The sequence below is a fragment of the Pantherophis guttatus genome, chromosome 10 (assembly GCF_059756535.1).
Source record: "Pantherophis guttatus breed Tessera chromosome 10, ASM5975653v1, whole genome shotgun sequence".
NCBI lineage: Eukaryota > Metazoa > Chordata > Lepidosauria > Squamata > Colubridae > Pantherophis > Pantherophis guttatus.
Window position 1 is genome coordinate 4,566,669 of NC_142072.1, and position 25,520 is coordinate 4,592,188.

The window sequence follows — 25,520 nt, forward strand, 5'->3', positions numbered from 1 at the left end:
CAAATCCAAAAATAAATAAATGAATTAAATTAAATTAAATTAAATAGTTAAATTGATATAGTAGAATTAATTTGAACTAATAACAGCTGCCTGCGGTACGGCAGTTTGAGTCTCACCAGGCTCCAGGTTGACTCAGCCTTCCATCCTTCCGAGATAGGTAAAATGAGGACCCGGATTATGGGGGCAATAAGCTGACTTTGTATAAAAAAAGAACACCGCTTGGGGGGGGGCGAAAGCCCTACTAAGCAGGTATATACAAAGTATGTAGGCTATTGCTTAACGCATTGTAAGCCGCCCTGAGTCTCTGGAGAAAGGGCGGCATATAAATCGAACCAATTAATTAATTAATTAATTTAATAGTTAAATTGATATAGTAGAATTAATTTGAATTAATAACAGCTGCCTGTGGTACGGCAGTTCAAGTCTCACCAGGCTCAAGGTTGACTCAGCTTTCCGTCCTTCCAAGGTCGGTAAAATGAGGACCTTATTCTAGGGACCTTCTAAGTGTCTAGTTATTCTAGTTATTCTAGACACATATTCTAGCTGTAGGAGTCTGCTTGCCTGTACTTTTTACCTGTGCTGTTGGGAAGGATCCACGTATTGCAATTCAGCTGGTAGAAGAAAACGTGGTTGGTGAAATTCTCCCGCTCGGTCCGCCCACCTATGACCACCATGGTGTCCTTCAGCACGGCTGCCACGTGGAAGAAATGAGCCAGGGGCTGGAGAGGGATGGAGAGATTTGCATCCAAGGCTCATCTTTGGCGACGCTTCATTCTTCCATTCTTCCTACCAATCCCCCACTCCAGGATTATATTTAAGGGGCTTTCTAAATGGTTTGTTAGTATCAGATTAAAGTGTTAGCACTTAAATGACTTCCTCAGTGGTGCGGTGGCCTAGAGGTGGAGCTCTCACCTCATCAGGAGGCTGTGAGTTCGATCCTAGGTAGAGGCAGATATTTCTCTCTCTGGGCACAATGAGAATATATCTGCTGAACAAAACTCTGCATTGGTGACAAGAAGGGCATCCGGCCAGTAAACACTCAGCTCCATTTAGTTGCCCCGACTTCACCCCACAAGGGATTGTGGCAGTTGTAAAATGTAAAATTTGTTACTACCGGTTCTGTGGGCGTGGCTTGGTGGGGGGGTAATGTGACTGGATAGGTGTGGCCAACTTTTCTTTTTACTTTTAAAACCATTTTTTCTACAACCTCTTCAGCCGAAGAGGTGGTTAAAAAAATGCTTTTAAAAGCCTCTGACGATCAGGCAACTCAAGCTGGGATCGTCAAAGCCTTTTAAAAGCATTTTTTCTACAACCTCTTTTAAAAGTCTCTGACAATCCCAGCTAAGTTGCCTGATTGTCAGAGGCTTTTTTTTACTTTTAAAAGCATTTTTTCGGCCGAAGAGGTTGTAGAAAAAATCCTTTTAAACATTAAAAAAAAAAAAGCCTCTGATGATTGCGTGGCTCAGCTGGGCATGGGTGGGTGGGGCAAGGATTTTTGCTACCAGTTCTCTGAACCACCCGCCGCCATCGCTTCCAGATCGGGCGATCCGGTCTGAACCTGGAGCATTTCAGCCCTGGATTGTGGGGTCATTAAACAACAAACAACGACAACTTAAATGACTTCCTCATTGCCACCATCATCCCTCTGAGATCCAACCACAGAGCGATCCATCTAAAAAAAGACCTGGGCATTTTATGGCCTGCGGGCCATATCCTGCCCATGGATTGCCTCCAGTGGAGAAATCCAATTTTTTTACTACTGGTTCTGTGGGTGTGGCTTGGTGGGTATGGCAGAGGAAGGATACTGCAAAATTTCCATTCCCTCCCCACTCCTGGGGGAAGGATACTGCTAAATCTCCATTCCCTCCCCATTCCTCGGGGAAGGATACTGCTAAATCCCCATTCCCTCCCCACTCTTGGGGGAAGGATACTGCTAAATCCCCATTCCCTCCCCATTCCTGGCGGAAGGATACTACTAAATCCCCATTCCCTCCCCATTCCTGGGGGAAGGATACTGCTAAATCCCCATTCCCTCCCCATTCCTGGGGGAAGGATACTGCTAAATCCCCATTCCCTCCCCATTCCTGGGGAAAGGATACTGCTAAATCCCCATTCTCTCCCCATTCCTGGGGGAAGGATACTGCTAAATCCCCATTCCCTCCCCATTCCTGGGGAAAGGATACTGCTAAATCCCCATTCCCTCCCTATTCCTGGCGGAAGGATACTGCTAAATCCCCATTCCCTCCCCATTCCTGGCGGAAGGATACTGCTAAATCCCCATTCCCTCCCCATTCCTGGGGGAAGGATACTGCTAAATCTCCATTCCCACCCCACTCTGGAGCCAGCCAGAGGTGGTATTTGCCGGTTCTCCGAACTGCTCAAAATTTCCGCTACCGGTTCTCCAGAACCTGTCGGAACCTACGAGATTTCACTCCTGGTTGCCCTTATCCAGCCTGCAGAATGAGCAGAGTGTTGGGGGGGGGGGTCAGGGTTGGGGTGTTGGGCTGGCAGGAGGGCCGCGGCAGCATCATGCCTTTCCAGTCCCAGTATCTCATGTGTCCCCTTGCGAACATTAATTGCCCGCCCCTGATCTAAAGGAAGCATCTCTGTGTTCTCCCTCCGATGTCACCTCTGAAGTTGGCCTGACAGAGGCCATCTTTGAGGCTTCAGCGTTGCCACAATGGAGATGAGCGATAGGGAGGGGAAAATCGATAGCTGGGGTTTTGTAGCCAAAACAAAATACTTTCTCCTGGGAACCAAGGACATTCTCACAAGTGGTCGAAGAGAGGAGGAGTGAAGTTACCAAGCAACCAGATAGCACCTTGATTGGACCATGCGGCTGATTAGTTTGGGAAAGTGGGGAAAACTTTTACTTTTAATTAAGTGAAACCCGTGGGAACTTTTAGAGTCGGTTTTCACCAGCCTGTGCCGATAGGATCTATCCAATAAACCTCTTCTTTGAGGAATCCATCTGCCTCTTTGTTCTGTCTGCTATGGGTGTATTACTTGGAACTCTGGACATTCGAAGCCCATCTGGGCATTCGTGTTAAGTTCTGCTGCCGGAGCCTCTCACCTTTGGTCCTTGAGACGGGGCCAATAAACTCCAGGTCAAGTTGGGATAGTAAAGGCTGTAGAGTTCAGGAGAAGCTGAAACCATCTCCACGTGGAAACGGTGGCCGCCGAAGACGTAAACAGCATCTGTGCTCTCGTGGTACACAGCCGAATGGCCGTAGAGACCTGCAAAGGAAATCTGGAGTACCAAGTGTCCATATTTATGGCTTGAGGGATCCCTATTTAGGTTTGAGTTGCTCAACCTTGGAGTTCTGACCCAGTTCCCCAAACACGACAATCCCTCTGTAGTTGAAGCAATTATTCCTTTATTAGGAGCGCCAGCAGCCCCGGCAAAAAAAAATTCTCTCTAAACACAGGCTAACAAGTCTATCCGGCAGGGAGATAAATAGTTGTCTGCCACAGCTATTCATCTCTGCCCTCTGCCTTTTGTCCCCAGAGCTAGGGTGGGGCTTCCCTAGCAGCGGTGGCTCTTCCGTCCCGAGGACCAGCCCATAGATTTCCACTGTTCTCCTCTCCTCTGCCTTCTGCGCATCCGCGCGTCAGGCACTGGACCCAGCTGTTCCTCCTCTTCCTCATCAGCCACCTCCAGACCTGGGGGCTGTTGACTCTCCATCTGAGGGCTGATGGACAGCCCAGGCTCTGCCTCTGTCTCTCTTTTTCTCTGACAGCTCCATTCCCCCTTCCCCCTCGGAGCTCTCAGGTTGCTTTGATGCTGAGCCTGGCTCCCTCCTTCTCCTCATCTGATTCGGCTGCTGGAGGGACCGGCGGCTACAACACTTGGCAACTTGGCTGGCTGGGGAATTCTGGGAATTAAAGTCCAGCCATCTTCAAGTTGCTCAGGTTCAGAAACACTGACTTAGGCTATTTAGCTTTCCACCCTTTTTTTCACTGGCTGATGGATCTAACCGTAGAAATTAAAGGCATTTTCGGAGCATTCAGGAATCTCTCCCATGCAGTCTGGGGAGTTTGGAGGGCTTCCTTTCCTTGGAAGTTTTTACAAAAAAGGGAGCTGGCTTTATACCTCCCACCGTCTCTTGGTAATGGATCCTGGAGTTCCTTTCCAAAATTTTCTTTCGATAACTTACAGCGCTAGGCTCGCTCTCCCCCCAAATTCCCCCTGCTGATATCGTCCTGATCATCTATGATCTACCTGTCGGAGGTGTTCCTGCCTGGTTCCCAGCGTGCCAGTTCTCTGATGCCACGTTGTATTCCAGCAGTTTCTTGTTGAAGCCGTTCTCAGGAGAGTAGCCGCCGATCAGAAGCAAGGATGAGCCGCGCCGTGCCGTGAGGGTGTGACCAGCTACGGCTGGGATCAGAGGATCCTAGTGGGCGTGGGAAGAAAAGAGAGAATGCCTTATGAGACGAGAGACCCTGAACAGAAGACGGCCCTCTGTTCTCCACCAGCTGGAGTCATCTTTAGATGAACGATAAGAGGAACGAGGCCTTCTTCCATGTCACTTTTTTTTATCAACAGAGAAGACTTTAAGACAGTGCCCAGATTTTTATTTTATTTTATTTTTTTAATTTGATTTATATGCCGCCCTTCTCCGGAGACTCAGGGCGGCTTACAATGTGCTCAGCAATAGCCTTCATGCTTTTGTATATTTATACAAAGTCAGCTTATTGCCCCCATAATCTGGGTCCTCAATTTACCTACCTTAGAAAGGATGGAAGGCTGAGTCAACCTTGAGCCTGGCGAGATTCGAACCTGCAGTAATTGCAGGCAGCTTTTTTTGTTTTTTGGATTTTTTGGTTATCTAGTCGAGTTACGACCGTAACGGCGCCTGCCCATCACCGGTGTAACTTGTGACAGTCTTAAAAACTGACCAGTCACATAACTGACTTCAGTTTGACGACCTTTTTTTTGCGGTGGTCACTTAGTGAATCATTGTGGTCACTAAGTGAATCCACAGTCGTTAAGTGGCTGAGTGCCAGAAGTGCAGTCACCTGACCATAGGGGAGGGGGCCTGACGGTCAGAAATTCAAATCCAGGTCAGGCTGAGTCAACCTTGAGCCTGGTGAGATTTGAACTTGCAGTAATTGCAGACAGCTGGTGTTAATCACAATGCTTTTAGTCTGCTGAGCCACCACGCCCTTTTTGACTGGATTAAGACACACCCAAGGAGTGGCTGGGAGGGAGGGGCGAGCAAAGACCAGCAAGGCACCCCTCGACACGAGTGACATCGAGTTGGCCATGCCACTCAAGTCACATGCCCACCCAGCCACGCCTACCCAGCCGGTCATTAGGCATATTAGACCATCATATTAGCGGTCCGCGGGATTTAAAATTATGAAATTAGGGGTCCCTGAGGTCCGAAAGATTTGTGACCCCGGTCTAGAAGAGGACATCTTACCGGCAAAAGCCTCCACTGCAAAGTGGTGAGGTTGAGCAGCCAGAAGTCGCTGGCCACTCCATCCGCGGTCAGCCCGCCGAGGACGTACATGGCTTTGCCTGGGGATATGTAGGCAGCCGCGTGGAAGTAGCGGGGGTTGGGGCCCGGCCCTCGGTCCTCTGTCCCTGCCAGCATCTGAGTCCAGCGACGTTCGGCGATGGAGTACCTGGGGAGTCACAGCACCTTTTGGCTGTCATGCCCACAAAGGCGGCAGGCGGCCCTTTGAGGGATAGGAAGAGCCTCGTACCTGTACACGTTACCCAGCATTCCTTCACGCAGCGACATGCCTCCAAACATCCAGAGTGTGGCGTCAGGCCCTTCCACCATGGTGTGGCCCAAACGGTGAAGGAAGCGGCTGGCTGTGTCCTTGAAAGGAAAATATGGAGAGACGATGAGGGTGAACCTAGCCATTCTCAACACAAGGCTGAAAATTCTTGTATGAAGATCTGGCATATTCTGCTCTCTGCCATTGTGGAGACTTCAGGTTCAGAAGAAGACACGAGCTTCCTTCCCAAAACCCAAGCTCTGCAATGCTCGTTTTATTTATCTATTCAAGGGTATGTTTGAAGAGCTCTCTGGGCATTTAACAGATGACGTACTCACTAAGAAGTCAAATATAATTTAAAACTTTGGGAAAACTTTTCTATCAAGAGCCTTGATAGTACAGTGGTCTACGCACCCTGTTATTAACACAGCTGCCTGCAATTACTGCAGGTTCGAATCTCACCAGGCTCAAGGTTGACTCAGCCTTCCATCCTTTCTAAGATAGGTAAATTGAGGACCCAGTTTGTGGGGGCAATAAGCTGACTTTGTATAAATATACAAAAGGATGAAGGCTATTGCTTAACACATTGTAAGCAGCCCTGAGTCTCCGGAGAAGGGCGGCATATATATCAAATTAAAAAAACAAAAGATAAACAATTGTTCTTGGAGCCTGAAAGGGCTTCCAAGTTTGGCTTATCAAATATTCCCTACAAATTGTACAGTCAACTGTTCAGGAAGCTTACCAAAGGGACTCTAGTTAAACCTCTGTCAGCGGCAATCACAAAATAAAACAGCAATATGGCAGGTCCTGTAACCTGTGTCCCAGCCAAGCTGAGAAGGAAGGAAGGAAGGAAGGAAGGAAGGAAGGAAGGAAGGAAGGAAGGAAGGAAGGAAGGAAGGAAGGAAGGAAGGATCAAGGAAAGAAGGGTTAGGGAAGGAAGGAAGGAGGGAGGGAAGGAGGGGGAGAAAGGAAGAAAGGGAGGGTGGGAAGGCGGGGAGGACGGAAGGAAGGCAGGAAGGCAGGAAGGCAGGAAGGAAGGAAGGAAGGAAGGAAGGAAGAAAGGAAGGAAGACACTACTTCCATAGGACAGAAGTAACTTACAGCCGTCAACTGGGTGTCAATTAAAGTTTCCCAAATGATCTTGTCATCCTCCAGTGGGATGGTGCAGTCCGCCCCTGCAAAGCGATTGCTGCAGATACACAGACCCAGCCTCTGCAGAAAGAGCGAAGGTAAGACAAGGAGGCCCATACGGTATCTTGTCTTTTTATGTACACTGAGAGCCTATGCACCAAAGACAAATTCCTTGTGTCTCCAATCACACTTGGCCAATAAAGAATTCTATTCTATTCTATTCTATTCTATTCTATTCTATTCTATTCTATTCTATTCTATTCTATTCTATTCTATTCTATTCTATTCTAATTGTTTTATTCTTATTCTTTTCTATTCTTATTATTGTTTTATTCCTATGCTATGCTGTGCTATGCTATGCTATTCATTAATGACACAAAATTAAATCCCAAGAAAGGACAAACTCCTCGACTCACACAGATCCCACACAGCCCGTAGAAAATGTGCATGGACTTGGCAACGTATTGGAAGATGCACATTTGCAACTGCAGGAAGGCAGGAACAGCAGACAATTATTCAATGCATTCATGCACTTTGGAAAGCCAGCTCAACTACATTACTGGTAATCCTCGACTTACCACGGTTCGTTTAGTGACTGTCCAAAGTTAAAACGGCTCTGAAAAAAGGGAACTTACGATCGTTTTTTCACACTTATGACCATTGCAGCATCCCCATGGTCACGTGATCAAAATTCAACTGAACTGACAACTGGTTCATATTTATGACGGCTGCAGTATCCCGGGAGGGGTCACGCGATCCCTTTTTGCAGCCTTCTGACAAGCCAAGCCAACGGGGAAGCCAGATTCACTTAACAACCGGGTTACTAACTTATCAACTGCAGCGATTCATTGAACAACTGTGGCAAAAAAAGGTCGTGAAATGGGGCGAAACTCCTTTGACGAATGTCTCACTTAACAACCAAAAAATGTGGGCTCCATTGTGGTTGTAATGTTGTGGCTCCGTTACCTGAGCCTGTGTCATCGGCAGGCGAGGACTCAGAGAGTGAAGGAGAGGAGTTGGCAAGGCCTCCCTCTCCAGGACCCTCCTCTCTGGCAATGCCTTCGATGTCCGCCGAAGGTCAAGAGATAGGGCCGGGGCCAAGCACGTCCACGCAGCCACAGGTGGACAGTAATGAGGGAGATGAGTCTTGGCTGGATCCTCGGCAGCGTCACAGAGATAAGCGCGTGCAACAGAAGAAGAGGCGTGCCAGAGATTAAGCTGAGTCACTGGACCACACCCCACAGGGTATAAAAGAGGGTGTGGTGGCCGGTTCAGCTCTGCGACGAGCAAAAAACGGATATCGGACGACCTTCTTTGTATTTACTGGACTTTGTTGATTATTGTGTATTGGCTTTGTTCCCGGACGAAGGGAGAAACTCCCCCCTCATGAGTAAAGAATACCTGGCAGCCAGCCACTGGGTTGCTGCCAATTCTGATACCAGATAAAACTGTTGTCGGCTGAGTTCTTTAGCTGTTGCCTGTCTGTGGGGGTGCGTGTGTGAGACGGGGACAGAACATGTAAGTCGAGGACTACCTGTATTGAATACATTATTTTGACGGTCTGTTAAAACAGATGTCCCTATGACCCACTCACCGTGTTGCAAAGTCCTTGCCCAGCGTGAGCACTACAGTTGCCGGGACAGATCTGGAACTTGCAGCTGGGCCCGGTGTAGCCAGCCTTGCAAACACAGTGGCCCTGCTGGCATTCCTGGTTGACGTGGCAGCTGGGCCGGCAACGGTGCACCAGGTAGGTTGCGTTGAAACCTGAGGCCTCGCTAGAGTTGGCTTCGTAGTAGATGACCAGGAGGCCTGAAAGGTTGAACAAGGACAAAACTTGACAAGGACCCCAGAGCTGTGGGGGTGAGAGGAGGGGAAGGGAGGGAAGATGTTCTTCTAAAGCTGGGTTTGTCAACCTCGGCAACTTGAAGACGGGTGGACTTCAACTCCCAAAATTCCCTAGCCGGTGTTGTGGCCCTTCAGGGGCCTGTGCAGCTAGTGGCTGATTCCGACAGCGAGGAGGCTGGTGTGGTGCTGCGCCAGCAGCCTGTGCAGCTGGCACTCGAGTCGGACAGTGAGGAGGCTGGAGAAGATGTGGTGCCAGAGGCGGGGATTCAGCCAGGGCCTTCAGAACCTCCAGAAGCTCCCATAAGTGAAGAGGAAGAAGAGGAGGAGCCTCTTCTCAATGCACGAGCGAGCGCACAGAGCTGCCAAAAGGCAGGAGTGGCTCCTCAGGAGGAGGTCTCCTCAAGAGTAAGGCTTGGGGCTAATTGGCCACTCCCCTAGCCTATTTAAGGAAGGACGACGACTGAGGCAATTTGCAGGAAACAACTTCGTTCATATTCCTTCACGTCTTGATTCCAGAAACGTTTGATTCGGCTCTTGTTTATCGCTTGTCGGTTTTCCTGCAATTTGCTTCTGGGCATTCTGCCAACCACAGTAAGATTACTGTTATCTGAAATACTGTGCCTCAGAATTGAGTTATTATTCTTTGGATTCTTGTTGGCTGTTAATAAAGTTAAATTAACAGCCCTTGTTCAGAAAAGACTGATTTAAAGACTTTCTCAATGGTGAGATGGGGGCGGGGATCTAAATTTAATAAGTAGATGTCAACCAAATTCTTTTGTTTTCCTTACCTGATACGGCTTCGACAGTAACGGGCTGGGGATGGCCCTGGCCGCAGAACGCCCCGATGAGAGTCCGATCCAGCTGGATCAGTCCTGTGTCTAGGAAGTCGGGGACTCCATCAAAAACGTAGATATAGTTGTGCTAAGGAGGAATTGAAAGAGAAGAGGAGATGAGCTCTAACACCAACAGAGTTAGAAATATTGCTGTTTTAGCAAGAGATCCATATAACAGTACTGCTGTGAGATGAGTGGGTATGTACAGGGAGTTGTCGGCTTGCGACCAGAGTAGAGCCCCAAATTGATGCTAAATAAGAAATTTGTTAAGTGAGTTTGGCCCAGTGGTGAAATGTAAAATTTGTTATTACCGGTTCTGTGAGTGTGGCGGGAGGGGGGAGTGGGGGGGGTGTAATGTGACTGGGTGGGCGTGGCCAACTTTTCTTTTTTTTTTTTAACTTTTAAAAGCATTTTTTCTACAACCTCTTCGGCCGAAGAAGTTGCAGAAAAAAATGCTTTTAAAAGCCTCTGACAATCCCAGCTGAGCCACGCAATCATCAGAGGCTTTTTTTTTTTTTTAACTTTTAAAAGCATCTTTTCGGCCGAAGAAGTTGCAGAAAAAAATGCTTTTAAAAGTAAAAAAAACAGCCTCTGATAATCACGCGGCTCAGCTGGGCATGGGGGAGGGGGGGCAGGGATTTTTGCTATCGATTCTCCGAACCACCCGCCGCCATCGCTACTGGATCGGGCGATCCAGTCCGAACAGGGAGCATTTGTCTCCTTCTGCTTCTTCTTCCAAACTGCAAAATCTGCACCGTCGGTGGCCACAACTTGCCTTGATTAGTGACCTCCTGACTCACACGTGCGTCATCCCTCTCGCTTACCATACAAAGGGTGTCCGGCTGAATAGTGAGCGTGATTGTTGGGCAGCTTTGTTCGGGACGGCAAGGTTGGATGTCCGCACTGGTTGACAAGACCCAGACGCAGTAGGAGAGCCCGTTGGAGAGGGGTCCCCCAGCCCGCTGTGAGCTCAGGGAGGAAGAGGAAGAGAGGTTGAGGAGCAAGGTGCGCCCCACGCACTCCTGATAGCAAATGCCACCATTTCTGCAGAAGAAAAAAGAAATCCGTGGGAAATTATGGGCTCAGGCTCACACCCTCCGATGTTTAAAAGATGGCTGAGGTAACAATCAAAATCCTGGAAAGACAGCAACCTTCACGTTTGAAAGAAATCGCCAGGAGGTTTAAGGCTTGTTTGGATTTCCAACCCAATACTAGCCAGAGGCAGGGAGGGAGAGAGAGAGGGAGAAAGAAAGAGAGAGAGAGAAGGAGAAAGAGAGAGGAAGGAGGGAAGGAGGGAGGGAGGAAGGATAAAGGAGGGATAGAAGGAAGGAGGGAGGAAGGAAGGATGGAAGGATCAGGGAAGGAAGGATCAGGAAGGGAGGGAGGGAGGGACGGAAGGAAGGAAGGAGGGAGGGAAGGAAGGAAGGAAAGTGAGGGAGGATGGATCAGGGAAGGAAGGATCAGGAATGGAGGGAGGGAGGCAGGGAAGGAAGAAAGGATCAGGGAAGGAAGGAGAAAGAGAAAGGAGGGAGGGAGAAGAAGGAAAAAGGAAGGAAGCAAGGATAAAGGAGGGACGGAAGGAGGGAGGGAGGAAGGAAGGATGGATGGATCAAGGAAGGAAGGATCAGGAAGGATGGATGGATCAGGGAAGGAAGGAAGGGAGGGAGGGAGGCAGGGAAGGAAGGGAGGGAGGGAGGGAAGGAAGGAAGGAAAGGAAGGACCAGGGAAGGAAGGATTAGGAAGGGAGGGAGGGAGGAAGGAAGGAAAGGAAGGAAGGAAGGAAAGATCAGGGAAGGTGAGAGGGAAGGAAGGAAGTCTATTCTTCAGAAAAAAGTAAGCAGCCCAATTAAGGCCCTTTCAACTGCCTTTACCAGACATTGTGACTTCATTCCCGGCGATTCGAGCGTGGAGGTTCCCGTCCAGCCTCTCACCTGGGGTCTCCCGAGTAGCCGGGGGCACAACGCTCACAGTGCAGCCCTTCGGTGGGTGGGGTGCAGTAACAGGCTCCCATGGTGCTGTGGCAATAGCCCATCTCCTCCAGGCCGTGCTCGTGGCAGGCGCATTGACGGCAGCCGCTCTGCGTGGTGGCATTCCCGTAGCTGCCTGGCCGGCAAAGATGGCAGCGTTCCCCGTGAGTCCAGTCTAGGCCCACCAGTCCAGAGAAGTACAATTGTGGGGAGAGAGAGAAACGGGTAGAGTGTCAGACAAAGGAAGGGGACAAAAGACAGACGAGCATCTTGTTCATCATCTACAAGGGTTGCCCGGCCCATCATCCTGAGTTTCCAGGACCGCCTGCCGCTCCTAAAAATGTAGCCCCCGAGGCTTCCAAAAGTTGCAATCAAACTGCAATGATTACAGGTAGGCCTCAACTTACGACCAATTGCTTAAGAGACCGGCCGAAGTTCGATCACGGACCTACCCAAGGGGTAATTATGACCTGGATTTGAATTTCTGACCGTCAGGCCCCCTCCCCTATGGTCAGGTGACTGCACTTCTGGCACTCAGCCACTTAACGATTGTGAATTCACTTAGTGACCACAATGATTCACTAAGTGACCACCGCAAAAAAAAAAAGGTCGTCAAACTGAAGTCAGTTATGTGACTGGTCAGTTTTTAAGACTGTCACAAGTTACAACGGTGATGGGCAGGCGCCGTTACGGTCGTAACTCGACTAGATAACCAAAAAATCCAAAAAACAAAAAAAGCTGCCTGCAATTACTGCAGGTTCGAATCTCGCCAGGCTCAAGGTTGACTCAGCCTTCCATCCTTTCTAAGGTGGGTAAAATGAGGACCCAGTTTGTGGGGGCAATAAGCTGACTTTGTATAAATATACAAAAGGATGAAGGCTATTGCTTAACGCACTGTAAGCCGCCCTGAGTCTTCTCCGGAGACTCAGGGCGGCATATAAATCAAATTTAAAAAAAATAAAAAATAAAAAATGGGGAAATCACTAAATACAGACCAGGAGAAAACCCGGTCTTTAAATTTAATGTTCATTCAAAGACCTCAAATCATGTTTGATTGCTACTCTAGCCATTACATCTGAAAATTGGGGTCTTCAGCCCCTAAATTGCACGGGTCTTTTTTAAAAAATTCCCTTGTCCGGAAACACAACACAGCAATGGCTTCCTGAAGGAATTGTTGTGGAGGCTGACACTCACTCTGGCATTCATCGCAAAAACCGGGGCCCTTGATGTTACAGGTGCTGTGGAAATGACACCCGCAATCCAGGTTGCACTGCACTCCGCTGGGGGGAGGGGTCGCCCCCGTGATGAGTTCCGTGGTCCAGCCTAAATCGCACAAACAGGTGAAGTTGGGGGCCCCGCTGCATTCTCCGTGGGCGCACTCGTCGTAGCACCTGGAGGAGAAGGACAAAAGGAGAATCCCGTCAGTCTCTTAGCTCAATGTTTATCAACCTTGGCGCCTTTGAGATGCGTGGACTACAACTCCCAGAATTCCCCAGCCAATTGGCTGGGGAATTCTGGGAGTTGAAGTCCACGCATCTCAAAGGCGCCGTGGTTGAGAAACTCTGTTCTACTTGGTTTAATTTACTCAACTTAGTTGTGCAACCATTGAAAATCAGAACTGGTAACTAAACAAAGAAAGGTCATTTTAGATTTTTTACCGCATTTCCCCGAAAATAAGACCCTGTCCTATATTTTTTTTGAACCCTGAAATAAGCGCTTGGCCTTATTACCATGCACTCAAAAGCCCAATTGGGCTTATTATCAGGGGATAATGTCTTATTTTTTGGGGGGGGGGGAATCATTCATGCCCTTACAAACTGAATCCTGTAATAAGCATCGTCTTAACATGCACAGATCCTGTCTGGCCAGTCACGTCAGTAAAGGACTGTCTAGTAAATCCGAAGATTAAACGGATTACAGCTTTAAACATGACAGCTTTAAAGCTTTTGTGTGGATAACACTGTAAATGTGAATCCTCTGGAAAACCTGGAAAGTATCAGGGAGGGAGGGAAGGAGAAGAGAAAGAAGGAAGGAAGGAAGGAGAGAAAGGAGAAAGAGGAAAGGAAGGAAGGAGGGAGGGAAGGAGGAGAGAAGGAAGGAAGGAAGGAAGGAAGGAAGGAAGGAAGGAAGGAAGCAAAGCGAGAAAGGAAAAAGAGGAAAGGAAGGAAGGAGGGAGAGAGGGAGGAAGGGAAGGAAAAGGGAAAAGAAAGAAGGAAGAAAAGGAAGGAAGGAAAAAAGTAAATAGCTAGTTTAAGGCCCTTTCAATACCAAATTGATGTCACAAAATCATCAACTGCTTTAGAGTTCCTGCACAGAAGCATAACCAGAAAAATTCAATCAGCAACTGTCCCGGGGTCTGACATCTGGAAGGAACGACTAGCACGACGTCTGCCCAGACCTTCCTTTCATGAATAGCAGGAACCATCCACATAGGCCGAGCACCAATCCTCAGAACCTGTGTGTGTTTTGACCCTTTTGGCGTTATCCTGCTTCTTCCATCTCTGCTTCTTCCACTAGCCAAGTTCAGACCGTTTCTCCCCGCCTCAAACGTTTTAAAGCCGGACAAACTCACGTCTGATTGCAGAAGGCCACTCCGTCGCCTGCGTAACCTCGGTTGCAGTGACACTGAAAGGAATCCGGCGTGTTCTTGCACCGGGCAAAGGGATGGCAGTTGGCCAAGCCCAGGCGGCATTCGTCTACGTCGGGACACTGCCCGTACGACCACTGAGCAGGGTGGGAGGGAGGCAGTCCGTGGGATTCCCACAGGGCCACTGAGCAGTTCCAGAAGGTGCTGAGGCCCGAGAAATCTCCGGGGAGACACCTAGAGAGGAAGTCGAAGAATAGCCATGAATTCACCAAAATCCCAAAATCATCACTATTTTTTCCACCCAGGTAGTCTTCTGCTACGGAACAACTCATCATGCTATGGTGATCATCATCATCTTTTAACAGCCCCATAATCCCTTGCGGGATGGAGTCTGGGCAACTGAATGGAGCTAGCAGAGTGTTTTAATGGCCAGATGCCTTTCCTGTCGCCAATACGGAGTTTTGTTTGGCAGATAGATCCTCATCATGCCCAGAGAGAGAAATATCTGCCCCTACCTAGGATCGAACTCGCAGCCTCCTGATTGTGAGGTTTCATCTCTAGGCCACCACACCACTCCTCATCCTACGATGGTGATGAGTTTAGGTAATCCTCAATTTATGGCCATAATTGAGCTCAAAATTTACATTGCTAAGTGAGAAATTCCAAATATTGGAACACAGCTTTCATATCACCCCTGGTCCTTCTTTTCATTAAACTAGTCATGCCCAATTCCTGCAACCATTCTTCGTATGTTTCAGCCTCCAGTCCCCTAATCGTCTTTGTTGCTCTTCTCTGCACTCTTTCTAAAGTCACAACCTCTTTTTCACATCGTGGCAACCAAAACTGGATAAAGTATTCCAAGTGTGGTTTTTACCAAGGCATTACAAAGTGATTTCAACACTTCCCATGATCCTGATTCTACCCCTCTGTTAATGGTTGCAAGGTTAAGGGAGAATTTTTTTTAAAAAAAATAGTCTAAAGAGTGAACTCACCTGCCCAAGGTAGGGTTGTCGGAGTTGCCACACCAGCCACATTCAAAGTTTTGCAAACATTCACGACAGGTGTTGAACCGGGTGCAGTCCAGGCATTGGGGCACAGAGTGAACACTGGACGGGAGAAGAAACCACTCAACATTTGTGCAATTCGGCAGACATAAGCTAACACGCAGAGTTGTGTATCCCCACTCTTCAGGAGGCAACTGCCTGCAAGGAATATAAATCCTTCCATTCCCCACTATCCTGCCAGAGCTGAAGAAGCTTCTTCGATGAGAAGCGAAACGTCTTCAAAAGAAAAAACCAGAAAGTCCAGTTGCCTCCTGAAAAAGCACCTTTGAGACAACCATGACCTGGAGGACTGAGAATCCCTACAGACCTTTAGCTATGCAATTTGGGATGAACTCCCTTGGAATGGTGTGGGAGGAGGAATGGATTTCCAGAGGAAAAATTGCCGACTACAGGACCCAGGAAAACCACTCAGGTGACCCTGAGGACACAGATAAACCCCCAAGGGTGCTTCAAGGGCCCTCTAAAAGGATGCAAATGACAGCTTCTGCAAGGAATATCAACCCTTCCATTCTCCACCATCCAGTCAGAGCTGAAGAAGCTTCTTGGATGAGAAGCGAAACGTCTTCAAAAGAAAAGAAAAAAAAACCACAAGGAAGTCCAGTTGCCTCCTGAAAAAGCACCTTTGGGACTACTTCTTTCCATGTTTTATTTCCTGAATCAGGGCTTAATGGAGGCTAAGCATCCATACCCCTTCGGGTGATAACATCTAAGAGATGCCTGCTCTCTGGCTGGAGAAGAAAGCCTCCTTAGATATGCATTTAACTTGGGAGGAAAGGAACATGACCTCTTGGCCCCCCCAATCTTCCTTTGGACCAGGTGTCTCCAACCCACCTGTCATACCACCCACGGCAATCCCCGTAGGGGTATTTAGCCAGGTAGGCCGCAAAGTAGAAGCAGTTTCGGGTGGACTGGCACCAGGCGCATTGGCTGGAATTGGAGAGGCACTCAGAACACGTGGTACGCCTGGGTTAGAGAGAGAGAGAGGAGAAACAAACATGCCAAGCTTTGAGTCTTCTTGGAAAGGTTTCCCACATCACCCATGTTCTTCCAGTCCCAAACCAACATTCAACACATGAACCTGGGCTCCCAACCCAAATACCACCCAGGCTGGTTAAAGAGAAGAAAGGGAAGAGGGATGAACCAATGATGCTTGCTTTGGTCCAGGCAGGCCAGCCCTCAGCCTTTCAGATGCTCTTCAAACAAATACTGGATGATTTTGGGCCAATCACCAGGAGACTGTGAGTTCTAGTCCTGCCTTAGGCATGAACGTCAACTGAGTGATTATGGGCCAATCACCAGGAGACTGTGAGTTCTAGTCCTGCCTTAGGCATGAACGTCAACTGAGTGATTATGGGCCAATCACCAGGAGACTGTGAGTTCTAGTCCTGCCTTAGGCATGAAAGCCAGGTGGTGATTTTGGGTCAATCACCAGGAAACTGTGAGTTCTAGTCCCACTTTAGGTATGAAAGCCAGCTGGCTGATTATGGGCCAACCACCAGGAGATGGTGAGTTCTAGTTCCGCCTTAAGTATGAAAGCCAGCTTGGTGATTTTGGGCCAATCACCAGGAGACTCTGAATTTTAATCCCGCCTTAGGCATGAAAGCCAGCTGGGTGACTTTGGCCCAATTACCAAGGGATGGTGAGTTCTAGTCCCACCTTAGACATGAAAGCCAGCTGGGTGACTGAGGGCCAATCACCAGGAGACAGGGAGTTCTAGCCCTGCCTTAGGCATGAAAGCTGGCTGCCAGTCCCTTCGGCCAATCACTCTCTTTCTGACCAACATACCTCACAAGTAGTAGGGAAAATAGAAGGAAGGGGTATTAAACACGTTCACTATCTTGAGTCGTTTATAAAAAAAAGCATAGGTGGGATATAATTAAAATAAGACATAAATAAACCCCAAAGGCCGCCATCTTCCCAGCAGACTCACTGATTGCAGAGTTTGGGACATTCCTTGGGCGAGCGGATGGCCGTGTTAAGACGGCCTCGGCGGCTGCAAAGAAAATCTCCTTTTTTACTGCTGTTGACTTGCCATTCGCAGAACGGATCCTGGGGGGAAGAGAACAAAACCAATCTGCTTACAAGGTCAGGACAGCCAGAGCTGGCTCAAGAAAGCAAGCAGCTGTGAAGATGGCCAGTTTTGCAGAGATGGTGAAGATTTCAGCATATTTAAAAGATTGTTCACAAGAGACTTATGAATGGGAATGGAAAAGGTGGATAGAATATGTTCAGAACAAATACCAAACTAGAAAGTATCAAATAGCCTTTATTTGAAAATAATGTATTAGAAATATCTTAATGTAAAGAGACAAAGAGGGAAAATTATATAGGGGGAGGGACGGGTTCAGGTATATATATCAGTGTTATTAGTTATGAGTACATAATAGGGAAGTCTGGGGGGGGAGGGTTAGGGAGGGTTAGGGAGGACGGGAAGTTTGGGGAGGGAGGTGGGGGGGTGAAAAAAGGGGTGAAAATGTAATTGTAAAACTTTTGCAATAAAAAAAAAAAAGAAAGAAAGCAAGCAGCTGGCTGGGGAATTCTGGGAGTTGAAGTCCACAAATGTTACAGTTGCCAAGTTAAAGCCGAGCAGACATCCCAGTCGCTGCCTTGCATGCAAAATCTGCAAATTCTTCCCTTCAAATGCAGATTATTTTCCCTTATAGACCCCATCTCCTTTCCTACCTTGCTACAGGTGTGGCAATCGCGGTAGTCTTCACACAAGATGCAGTTGCCGGGCACCAGGATAAGGCGCACGGTGCTAGGACCGCAGCCGCCCACGTCGTCCTGGTAGGCCAGCCGTCGATGGCAGGTGGAGCTGAGCGGGCACCACCCACAGCCCTGATCGGCCAGGCAAGCGAGACACGAATGGTAAGTGGCGCACAGCTCGGATCGATAGGGCTCCAGAAAAAAATAGGAGATTTCCTGGAGAAGGAAGGTGGGAGGAACGAGGACAAGCCAGGTTTAAGCATCACAAATCTATCCCATGGCTGGGGTCATGCTCTCAATAGTCCAACGACACTAAATAGCCTGGCCCTCTCTCACAGGCCCACATTCCTCCCCCAACTTTCTCTTTCTTTCTTTCTTTCTCTCTTTCCTTCCTTTCTTTTTCTCTTTCTTTCTTTTTCTTTCTTTCTCTTTCCTTCCCTTCTTTTTCTTTCTTTCCTTCTTTTTCTTCTTTCTTTCTTCCTTTCTCCAACTTACTTTCTTTCTTTCCTTCTTTCTTTCTTTACTTCCTTCCTTTCCCCAACTTACTTTCTTTCCTTCCTTCTTTCTTTCCTTCCTTTCCCAACTTACTTACTTACTTTCTCTTTCTCTTTCTTTCCTTTCTTTTTCTTTCTTTCCTTTCTTCCTTTCCCCAACTTTCTTTCTTTCTTTCTTTTTTCTTTCTTCCTTTCCTTTCCTTCTTCCTGCCCTCCCTTCTCTTTCCCCTTCCCCTCCCTCCTCTTTCTCCTTCTCCTTCCTTTTTTCTCCTTCCTTCCTTTCTTTTTCTCTTTCTTTCTTTTTCTTTCTTTTTCTTTCTTTCTCTTTCCTTCCCTTCTTTTTCTTTCTTTCCTTCTTTTTCTTCTTTCTTTCTTCCTTTCTCCAACTTACTTACTTTCTTTCTTTCCTTCTTTCTTTCTTTACTTCCTTCCTTTCCCCAACTTACTTTCTTTCCTTCCTTCTTTCTTTCCTTCCTTTCCCAACTTACTTACTTACTTTCTCTTTCTCTCTTTCCTTTCTTTTTCTTTCTTTCCTTTCTTCCTTTCCCCAACTTTCTTTCTTCCTTTTTTCTTTCTTCCTTTCCTTTCCTTCTTCCTGCCCTCCCTTCTCTTTCCCCTTCCCCTCCCTCCTCTTTCTCCTTCTCCTTCCTTTTTTCTCCTTCCTTCCTTTCTTCCCTCCCTCCTTCCCTCCCTGTTTTTTGATACCAATAAAGACAAATTCCCATTAGCCTTTAAGTATCAGGAAGAGAGCCCTCTCTAACTCAACGGGAAAGAAGAGAGAGAGAGAGAAACCCAGAGACTTGCAAGATTCTGTTACTAGAGTCCATTTCAACAAAACTGATGTCATCAGGAGGAGGAACTTTCCTGCCAGGGCACCCACCCCACGGAACATCGTTCTAGATTAGGTGAGCCCCCACTCTGCTGGCTTTTTGCAAGGCCCTAAAAACACAGTTTTGTACTCAGGCCTAGGTGTGACCTTCAGTGATGCTTGACTACTATAGGTTTTTAATTATATATTATGTATTTTATATTATGTATTTTATTTATCTATTTTATTTTAAGCCACTCAGAGTCATGTATGTGAGGTGGGCGGCGATATAAATCAAATAAATATAGTCTTTTTGTGAAGGGAGTTTCCTGATGTGTCTCATAAGGGCTCATACCCCGCCGAGGCCGAGATACTCACGCTGCCTCCTGGCACGCCTGTGCGATCCCAGGTGAGAGTCAATTCGCTGGTTTGTCCGTTGCCAGAGTTATTCAGGTGGCCTTCAACCAGCACGGCGTACTTATTCCCTCTTTCTGTGCTGGGAAAAAGGCGTTCAGCTCCAGGCCGCTGGAGTAACCGTTTCTCTTTTTCCTGTTGCACTGCCCAGCTGCCCACCTTCTCCTGCAGAGAAGGCAACCCAGGATAAGCAGACAAAAGACTGAGGCACGAAGACAGTGAGTTCTAGTCCTGTTTTAGGCATGAAAGCCGGCTGGGTGACTTTGGGCTAATCACCAGGAGACTGTGAGTTCTAGTCCTGTTTTAGGCATGAAAGCTGGCTGGGTAATTTTGGGCTAATCACCAGGAGACTGTGAGTTCTAGTCCTGCCTCAAACATGAAAGCCAGCTGGGTGACTTTGGGCTAATCACCAGGAGACTGTGAGTTCTAGTCCTGCCTCAAACATGAAAGCCAGCTGGGTGACTTTGGGCTAATCACCAGGACACTGTGAGTTCTAGTCCTGTTTTAGGCATGAAAGCTGGCTGGGTGATTTTGGGCTAATCACCAGGAGACTGTGAGTTCTAGTCCTGCCTCAAACATGAAAGCCAGCTGGGTGACTTTGGGCTAATCACCAGGAACTGTGAGTTCTAGTCCTGTTTTAGGCATGAAAGCTGGCTGGGTGACTTTGGGCTAATCACCAGGAGACTGTGAGTTCTAGTCCTGCCTCAAACATGAAAGCCAGCTGGGTGACTTTGGGCTAATCACCAGGACACTGTGAGTTCTAGTCCTGCCTTAGGCATGAAAGCTGGCTGGGTGATTTTGGGCTAATCACCAGGAGACTGTGAGTTCTAGTCCTGCCTCAAACATGAAAGCCAGCTGGGTGACTTTGGGCTAATCACCAGGAACTGTGAGTTCTAGTCCTGTTTTAGGCATGAAAGCTGGCTGGGTGACTTTGGGCTAATCACCAGGAGACTGTGAGTTCTAGTCCTGCCTCAAACATGAAAGCCAGCTGGGTGACTTTGGGCTAATCACCAGGAGACTGTAAGTTCTAGTCCCTCCTTAGGCATGAAATCCAGGTGGATGAGTTTGGGTCAATCCACCTCAAAGGGTTATTGTAGGGACAGGAGGAAGGAGTATTAATAACATTTACCACCTTGAATCACTAATAATTGGCAGGATTAAGAAGAATCTAATCTAATTCAGCCAGCAAATTCACAGTCAACTGACTTGATCCGTGATGATCACAAACAAAAGATTTGATTCTCTTCCAAACCAAAACAGGCCTGCAGCTGCAGTGTGACTCTTTGGCGGAGATGTTTGCATGCAAAGTCACCCTTTTCTGTAATTCCCTCCATTGCTACACATTTCCAAGTTTAAGGAGAAAACTCGCTTCCAACAACGGAAAGCAAGGAGACACGTCCTTACCAGCTCCGATGCGCCCGGGGCTCGGCCTAATTTCGCAACCACGAAGAGGCGCTGGATGCGTGCCCAAATGGAGATGTCTTCCGCAGGTCCAGAGCTGCTCACCAGGGGGTGAATGAATCCCTTGTAGACTAGCGAGACGTCCATCTCTGTGCTGGGATTCAGGGTAATAGTGGTGCTTCGGACGATGGAGACCTATGATACGCAATAGCCATAGCACTTATAGACTTATATACCGCAGTGGCCTAGAGGTGGAGCTCTTGCCTCACAATCAGGAGGCTGTGAGTTCGATCCTAGGTAGCGGCAGATATTTCTCCGGGCACAATGAGAATATATCTGCTGAACAAAACTCCGCATTGGTGACTGGAAAGGCATCTGGCCAGTAAACACTCAACTCCGTTCAGTTCCCTGACTCCGCCCCAATGCAAGGGATTACAGGGTCATTAAAAGATCCAAAAAAAAAAGTATGTTATTCTGTACGCTACATAAATAAAGGGTTTGACCTAAAGTCTTGTAGTGTCTACTTTGGAAGCTTTGGATGGGGGGGGGGGAGGATTTTTTATTGTAATTTATTTCAATTTATTTCATAGTTGTTAAATAAAAAACGCTACTATGCCTTCCCCCACATCAGAGGGATGTCAGCGTTTCAGAACTGACATATAAATAAAGGGAGGAGAAGCCTGAACTTTTGCCTGCTAAATCCCTCTGAAGATTCTGTCTCCTCGGAGATGGGGAGGGGGGAGACATTCCTGTGACCTGACGAAGAAAGGAATCAGGAAAGTGACTTGGAAGATAGCCAATGAGAAGCAGAGAACTGGGGATCGGAAAGGGAGGGATTGGGGGGCAAAGGTCAGTACTGACCACGAAAAGAGTCAGGATCAGATTGCTGTGCTCGAACAAAGAGAAAATTTCCTTAAAGATCGGCAGTTTGGAAGTTCATTTATTTTGAGATGGCATCGACATGACAAGGAATACATTGGAGTCATGTCTCAGGCCTTTACCTTGTCCGGCTGGGAGTCATTGCGCGGCTGCTGGTAGGTAATCAGATGAAGGCCAGGCAAGAAATCTTCACGCTGACATTGAGCCAAGGAGGTGATAAAGAAGGACTGCGGCCCCCACCAGCCGTAGGTTCCTGAAATCTTCCCCACTTGGCATCTGCCCTGTTCTGGGGAAGGGAAAAGAAGGTGGTTAGCAAAACCCAGAAGCATCTGGAGCTCACATCAAGATGACGGCCTCAAGTTGATCACGGAAGCCCCCAATCTGTCCGGTTACCTGAGATGGGCATGCAAGTCTCGTTTTGCACACACCAGCCGAAGGGTCCTGAAGCTCGCGGCAGAGAACCGTTGATGTCACCAAAGGCGAGGCATGATTGGCAGTCGACTAAGAGGCGGGCCAGGCCCAAACAGCCACTGTTGGGGCACTAAAGAAGGAACGGGGTTGGGAGAAAGAACATCAGTCAGGAAAGCGAGCAGCTAAATATGGTGGATAAAATATCAGAAATTATATGCCTTTCGGTCCAACCATAAGATTGTACTCATTTCGCCTTGGGATAAATGCAAATAATCCTTGACTTGATTTTGACCTTCATTCACTGGTCTGACCTTCATCCATCCATCCATGCATCCATCCACCCTTCCTTCCTTCCTTCCTTCCTTCCTTCCTTCCTTCCTTCCTTCCATCCATCCATCCATCCATCCATCCATCCACCCACCTTTCCATTCCTTCCTTCCTTCTATTTTTTTTTATTTTTTTTTTAATTTGATTTATATGCCGCCCTTCTCCGGAGACTCAGGGCGGTTTACAGTGCGTTAAGCAATAGCCTTCATCCTTTTGTATATTTTATACAAAGTCAGCTTATTGCCCCCACAAACTGGGTCCTCATTTAACCCACCTTAGAAAGGATGGAAGGCTGAGTCAACCTTGAGCCTGGTAAGATTTGAACCTGCAGAAATTGCAGGCAGCTGTGTTAATAACAGGGTGCATTAAACCACTGTACTACCAAGGCTCTCTATTCTATTCTTTCCTTCCTTTTTTCCACCCACCCTTCCTTCCGTCCTTCCTTCCATTCCTTCTTTCCGTTCTTTCCTTCCTTCCCTTCCCTCCATCCATCCATCCACTTGGTTTCTATACAGGTAGTCCTCCACTTACAATATTTTATTTAGCAACCATTTGAAGTTACAATGGCACAGAAAAAAAACAGGACTTACTTTATGACTGTTGCAGCGTCTCCAAAAATCACATGATCAAAATTTAGGTACTTGGCAACTGGCATATATATTTATGACAGTGGTAGCAGCCCTAGGTCTGGTGATTGCGATTTGCGATTTTCCCAACCAGTTTCTGATAAGCAAAGTCAATTGGAGGGGGTAGCCAGATTCGGTTAACGACCGCATGATTCACTTAACAACTAAAGTGATTTGCTTAAGTTGTAAAAATTGTTAACCGCTGATATGTTTAGCAATGGAAAAATCCGGTCGCGATTTTGGTCATAAGTCGAGAACTACCTGTACTTCAGAATCAGCAGCTAAATTTATACCAAGCTGACGTCATTCGCTGCAATTTGCATTTTGGGCATTTCCAGGCTACTCACAAGGTTGCGTGGCTGAGTGCTCTGGCATCCTCGGGAGCACCAGGCACATTCTGGGTCCTTGGCACATGTGTTTTTTTCTGTGTAAATGGAGCAGTAATCCAGATGGTACTGGGGCCAGGAGAGAAGAAAAATTGGTTAGTGACAAAATCCTATTACCATAATTTTTGGAGTATAAGACGCACCTTTTCCTCCCACCAAAAGGGGATGAAAATTTGGGTGCGTCTTATACACTGAATGTAGCCCCGCCCACCCACTGGCCCCCACCCTTTGGCCTCTGCCTCCCAGCAGTTTATACCTCCTTGTAGCAAACAGCAAGAAGAAACAGCTCTTTTCTGCTTCAGCACAACCTCATTAGCACAAGTTGATTGGATCGGCCTCCCGACTCTCAGCTGTTTTGCTCTCAGCTGTTTTGCTGGGGCCTCTGCTGCTTGCTGCGAGGATATAAATTTCTGGGAGCAGATTTTTTTTTTTTTCTTGTGCTAATCAAGCTACGCTGAAAACGAAAATGAAAGTAAAGGAGGCTGTTTGCTGCAACGAGGCAAAATTGCTGGGAGGCAGAGGCAGATTTCTTTTTCTTGTTTTCCTCACCAAAAAAGGTAGGTGCGTCTTATAGTCAGGTGCGTCTTATATTCCGAAAAATACGGTAATTTTGGCAGCCTGGACATCCTGCTAGAGCAGGGCTGGGGAACGATGACCCCTTTATGACCTGTAGACTTCAACTCCCAGAATTCCTGAGCCAGCATGACAAGCTATTTTGTCGTTGTTCCCCACCTTTGTGCTAGAGTGTCGTATGAACAACCTCACTAGAGTTGTGCAGTTGCCCATTCTTCAAGAGAACACAATGTGCCACCAATGAGAACTTCCCCGGGACACCCCCCCCCTTAACCCACGTATTTCTAGCCTGTTTTCAAATACATCTGCAGCAGAGGTGGGTTTCAGCAGGTTCTGACCAGTTCTGGAGAACCGGTAGCGGAAATTTTGAGTAGTTCGGAGAACCGGTAGTAAAAATTCTGACTGGCCCCGCCCCCATCTATTCTCTGCCTCCCGAGTCCCAGCTGATTGGGAGGAAATGGGGATTTTGCAGTAACCGTCTCCTGTAGTGGGGTGGGAATGGAGATTTTACAGTATCCTTCCCCCGCCATGCCCACTAAGCCACACCTACCAAGCCATGTCACACCCACCAAGCCTTAATTACTAGACCCAACTGGCTCTCTGGGGATCGGGAGAGCGTGGCCTCGAGGCTGTGGCTGGCACCCCCAAACCACAACCCCAAAGATGGGAGAGCCAACTTACCATCTGAGACGGCACCTGAAAGACGAACGTGGGCACTTTGTACGCCAGCAGATCACCCCGTGGCACCCCGCTGTAGCCTCCCGCCACAAGGAGCACATTTCCATTCATCACGGTGGCCACGTGGGAATACCGGCCACGCGCCTGGGCTGAAGTCTTTGGTTCGTGCTCTGAGGGAGAGACGCATACAAATCAGTCTGCACTTCCGCCCTATGAGTTTTCCAAGACAAAATTTACACTGAGTGCTTTTTCGCGCAGCCGTATTTGTAGAGAGTGAAGTCAAGGCAATTTCCAAACTCTTCCCAAAAAAACAATTAAAAGAATTAATGGAAATAAACTGAGCACTGGAAGTTTGTTTATTCAATTTCTCTAGCCGCGCCCATCTCAGCAAAAGACTCTGGACGGCTCTATGTATTTATGTCGGGCCTGGAAGCCATCTTTTGCATTGGATCTTCAGGCCTGCCACATTGACTGCTGTGGGAAACTGGGAGGGGGGATTGTATGGAGCAAGGGTGATATGTAGTCATAATAACATTCCTTTCTCAGAGAGTCAAGGACATCTTGCCCTGCACCTGGGGGGGGGGGTGTGGCTGGGAGGCATCTCCATTTGGGACGGTGCTTGGATTGGACCATGTGATGAACCTGTGGGTGCTGGGCAGC

The 25,520-nt window shown here is 47.9% G+C and overlaps 1 protein-coding gene across 1 annotated transcript in view; it reads right to left on the minus strand.

Annotated features, from left to right (window-relative positions):
• Positions 1 to 25,520, minus strand: part of MEGF8 (multiple EGF like domains 8) — a 58,728-nt gene that overhangs the window by 18,245 nt on the left and 14,963 nt on the right. The window contains exons 11-32 of the mRNA XM_060693844.2: positions 24,864 to 25,030; positions 23,571 to 23,678; positions 22,253 to 22,400; positions 21,982 to 22,145; positions 20,984 to 21,175; positions 19,544 to 19,744; positions 17,840 to 18,079; positions 17,088 to 17,206; positions 15,989 to 16,120; positions 15,086 to 15,199; positions 14,079 to 14,327; positions 12,701 to 12,897; positions 11,471 to 11,681; positions 10,364 to 10,583; positions 9,495 to 9,627; positions 8,456 to 8,670; positions 6,832 to 6,942; positions 5,713 to 5,831; positions 5,427 to 5,631; positions 4,223 to 4,394; positions 3,074 to 3,237; positions 575 to 719 (exon numbers count right to left, since the gene is read on the minus strand). Coding sequence (XP_060549827.2) covers positions 575 to 719; positions 3,074 to 3,237; positions 4,223 to 4,394; positions 5,427 to 5,631; positions 5,713 to 5,831; positions 6,832 to 6,942; positions 8,456 to 8,670; positions 9,495 to 9,627; positions 10,364 to 10,583; positions 11,471 to 11,681; positions 12,701 to 12,897; positions 14,079 to 14,327; positions 15,086 to 15,199; positions 15,989 to 16,120; positions 17,088 to 17,206; positions 17,840 to 18,079; positions 19,544 to 19,744; positions 20,984 to 21,175; positions 21,982 to 22,145; positions 22,253 to 22,400; positions 23,571 to 23,678; positions 24,864 to 25,030 — 3,726 coding nt within the window. The remainder of the gene's footprint in view (positions 1 to 574; positions 720 to 3,073; positions 3,238 to 4,222; positions 4,395 to 5,426; positions 5,632 to 5,712; positions 5,832 to 6,831; positions 6,943 to 8,455; positions 8,671 to 9,494; positions 9,628 to 10,363; positions 10,584 to 11,470; positions 11,682 to 12,700; positions 12,898 to 14,078; positions 14,328 to 15,085; positions 15,200 to 15,988; positions 16,121 to 17,087; positions 17,207 to 17,839; positions 18,080 to 19,543; positions 19,745 to 20,983; positions 21,176 to 21,981; positions 22,146 to 22,252; positions 22,401 to 23,570; positions 23,679 to 24,863; positions 25,031 to 25,520) is intronic.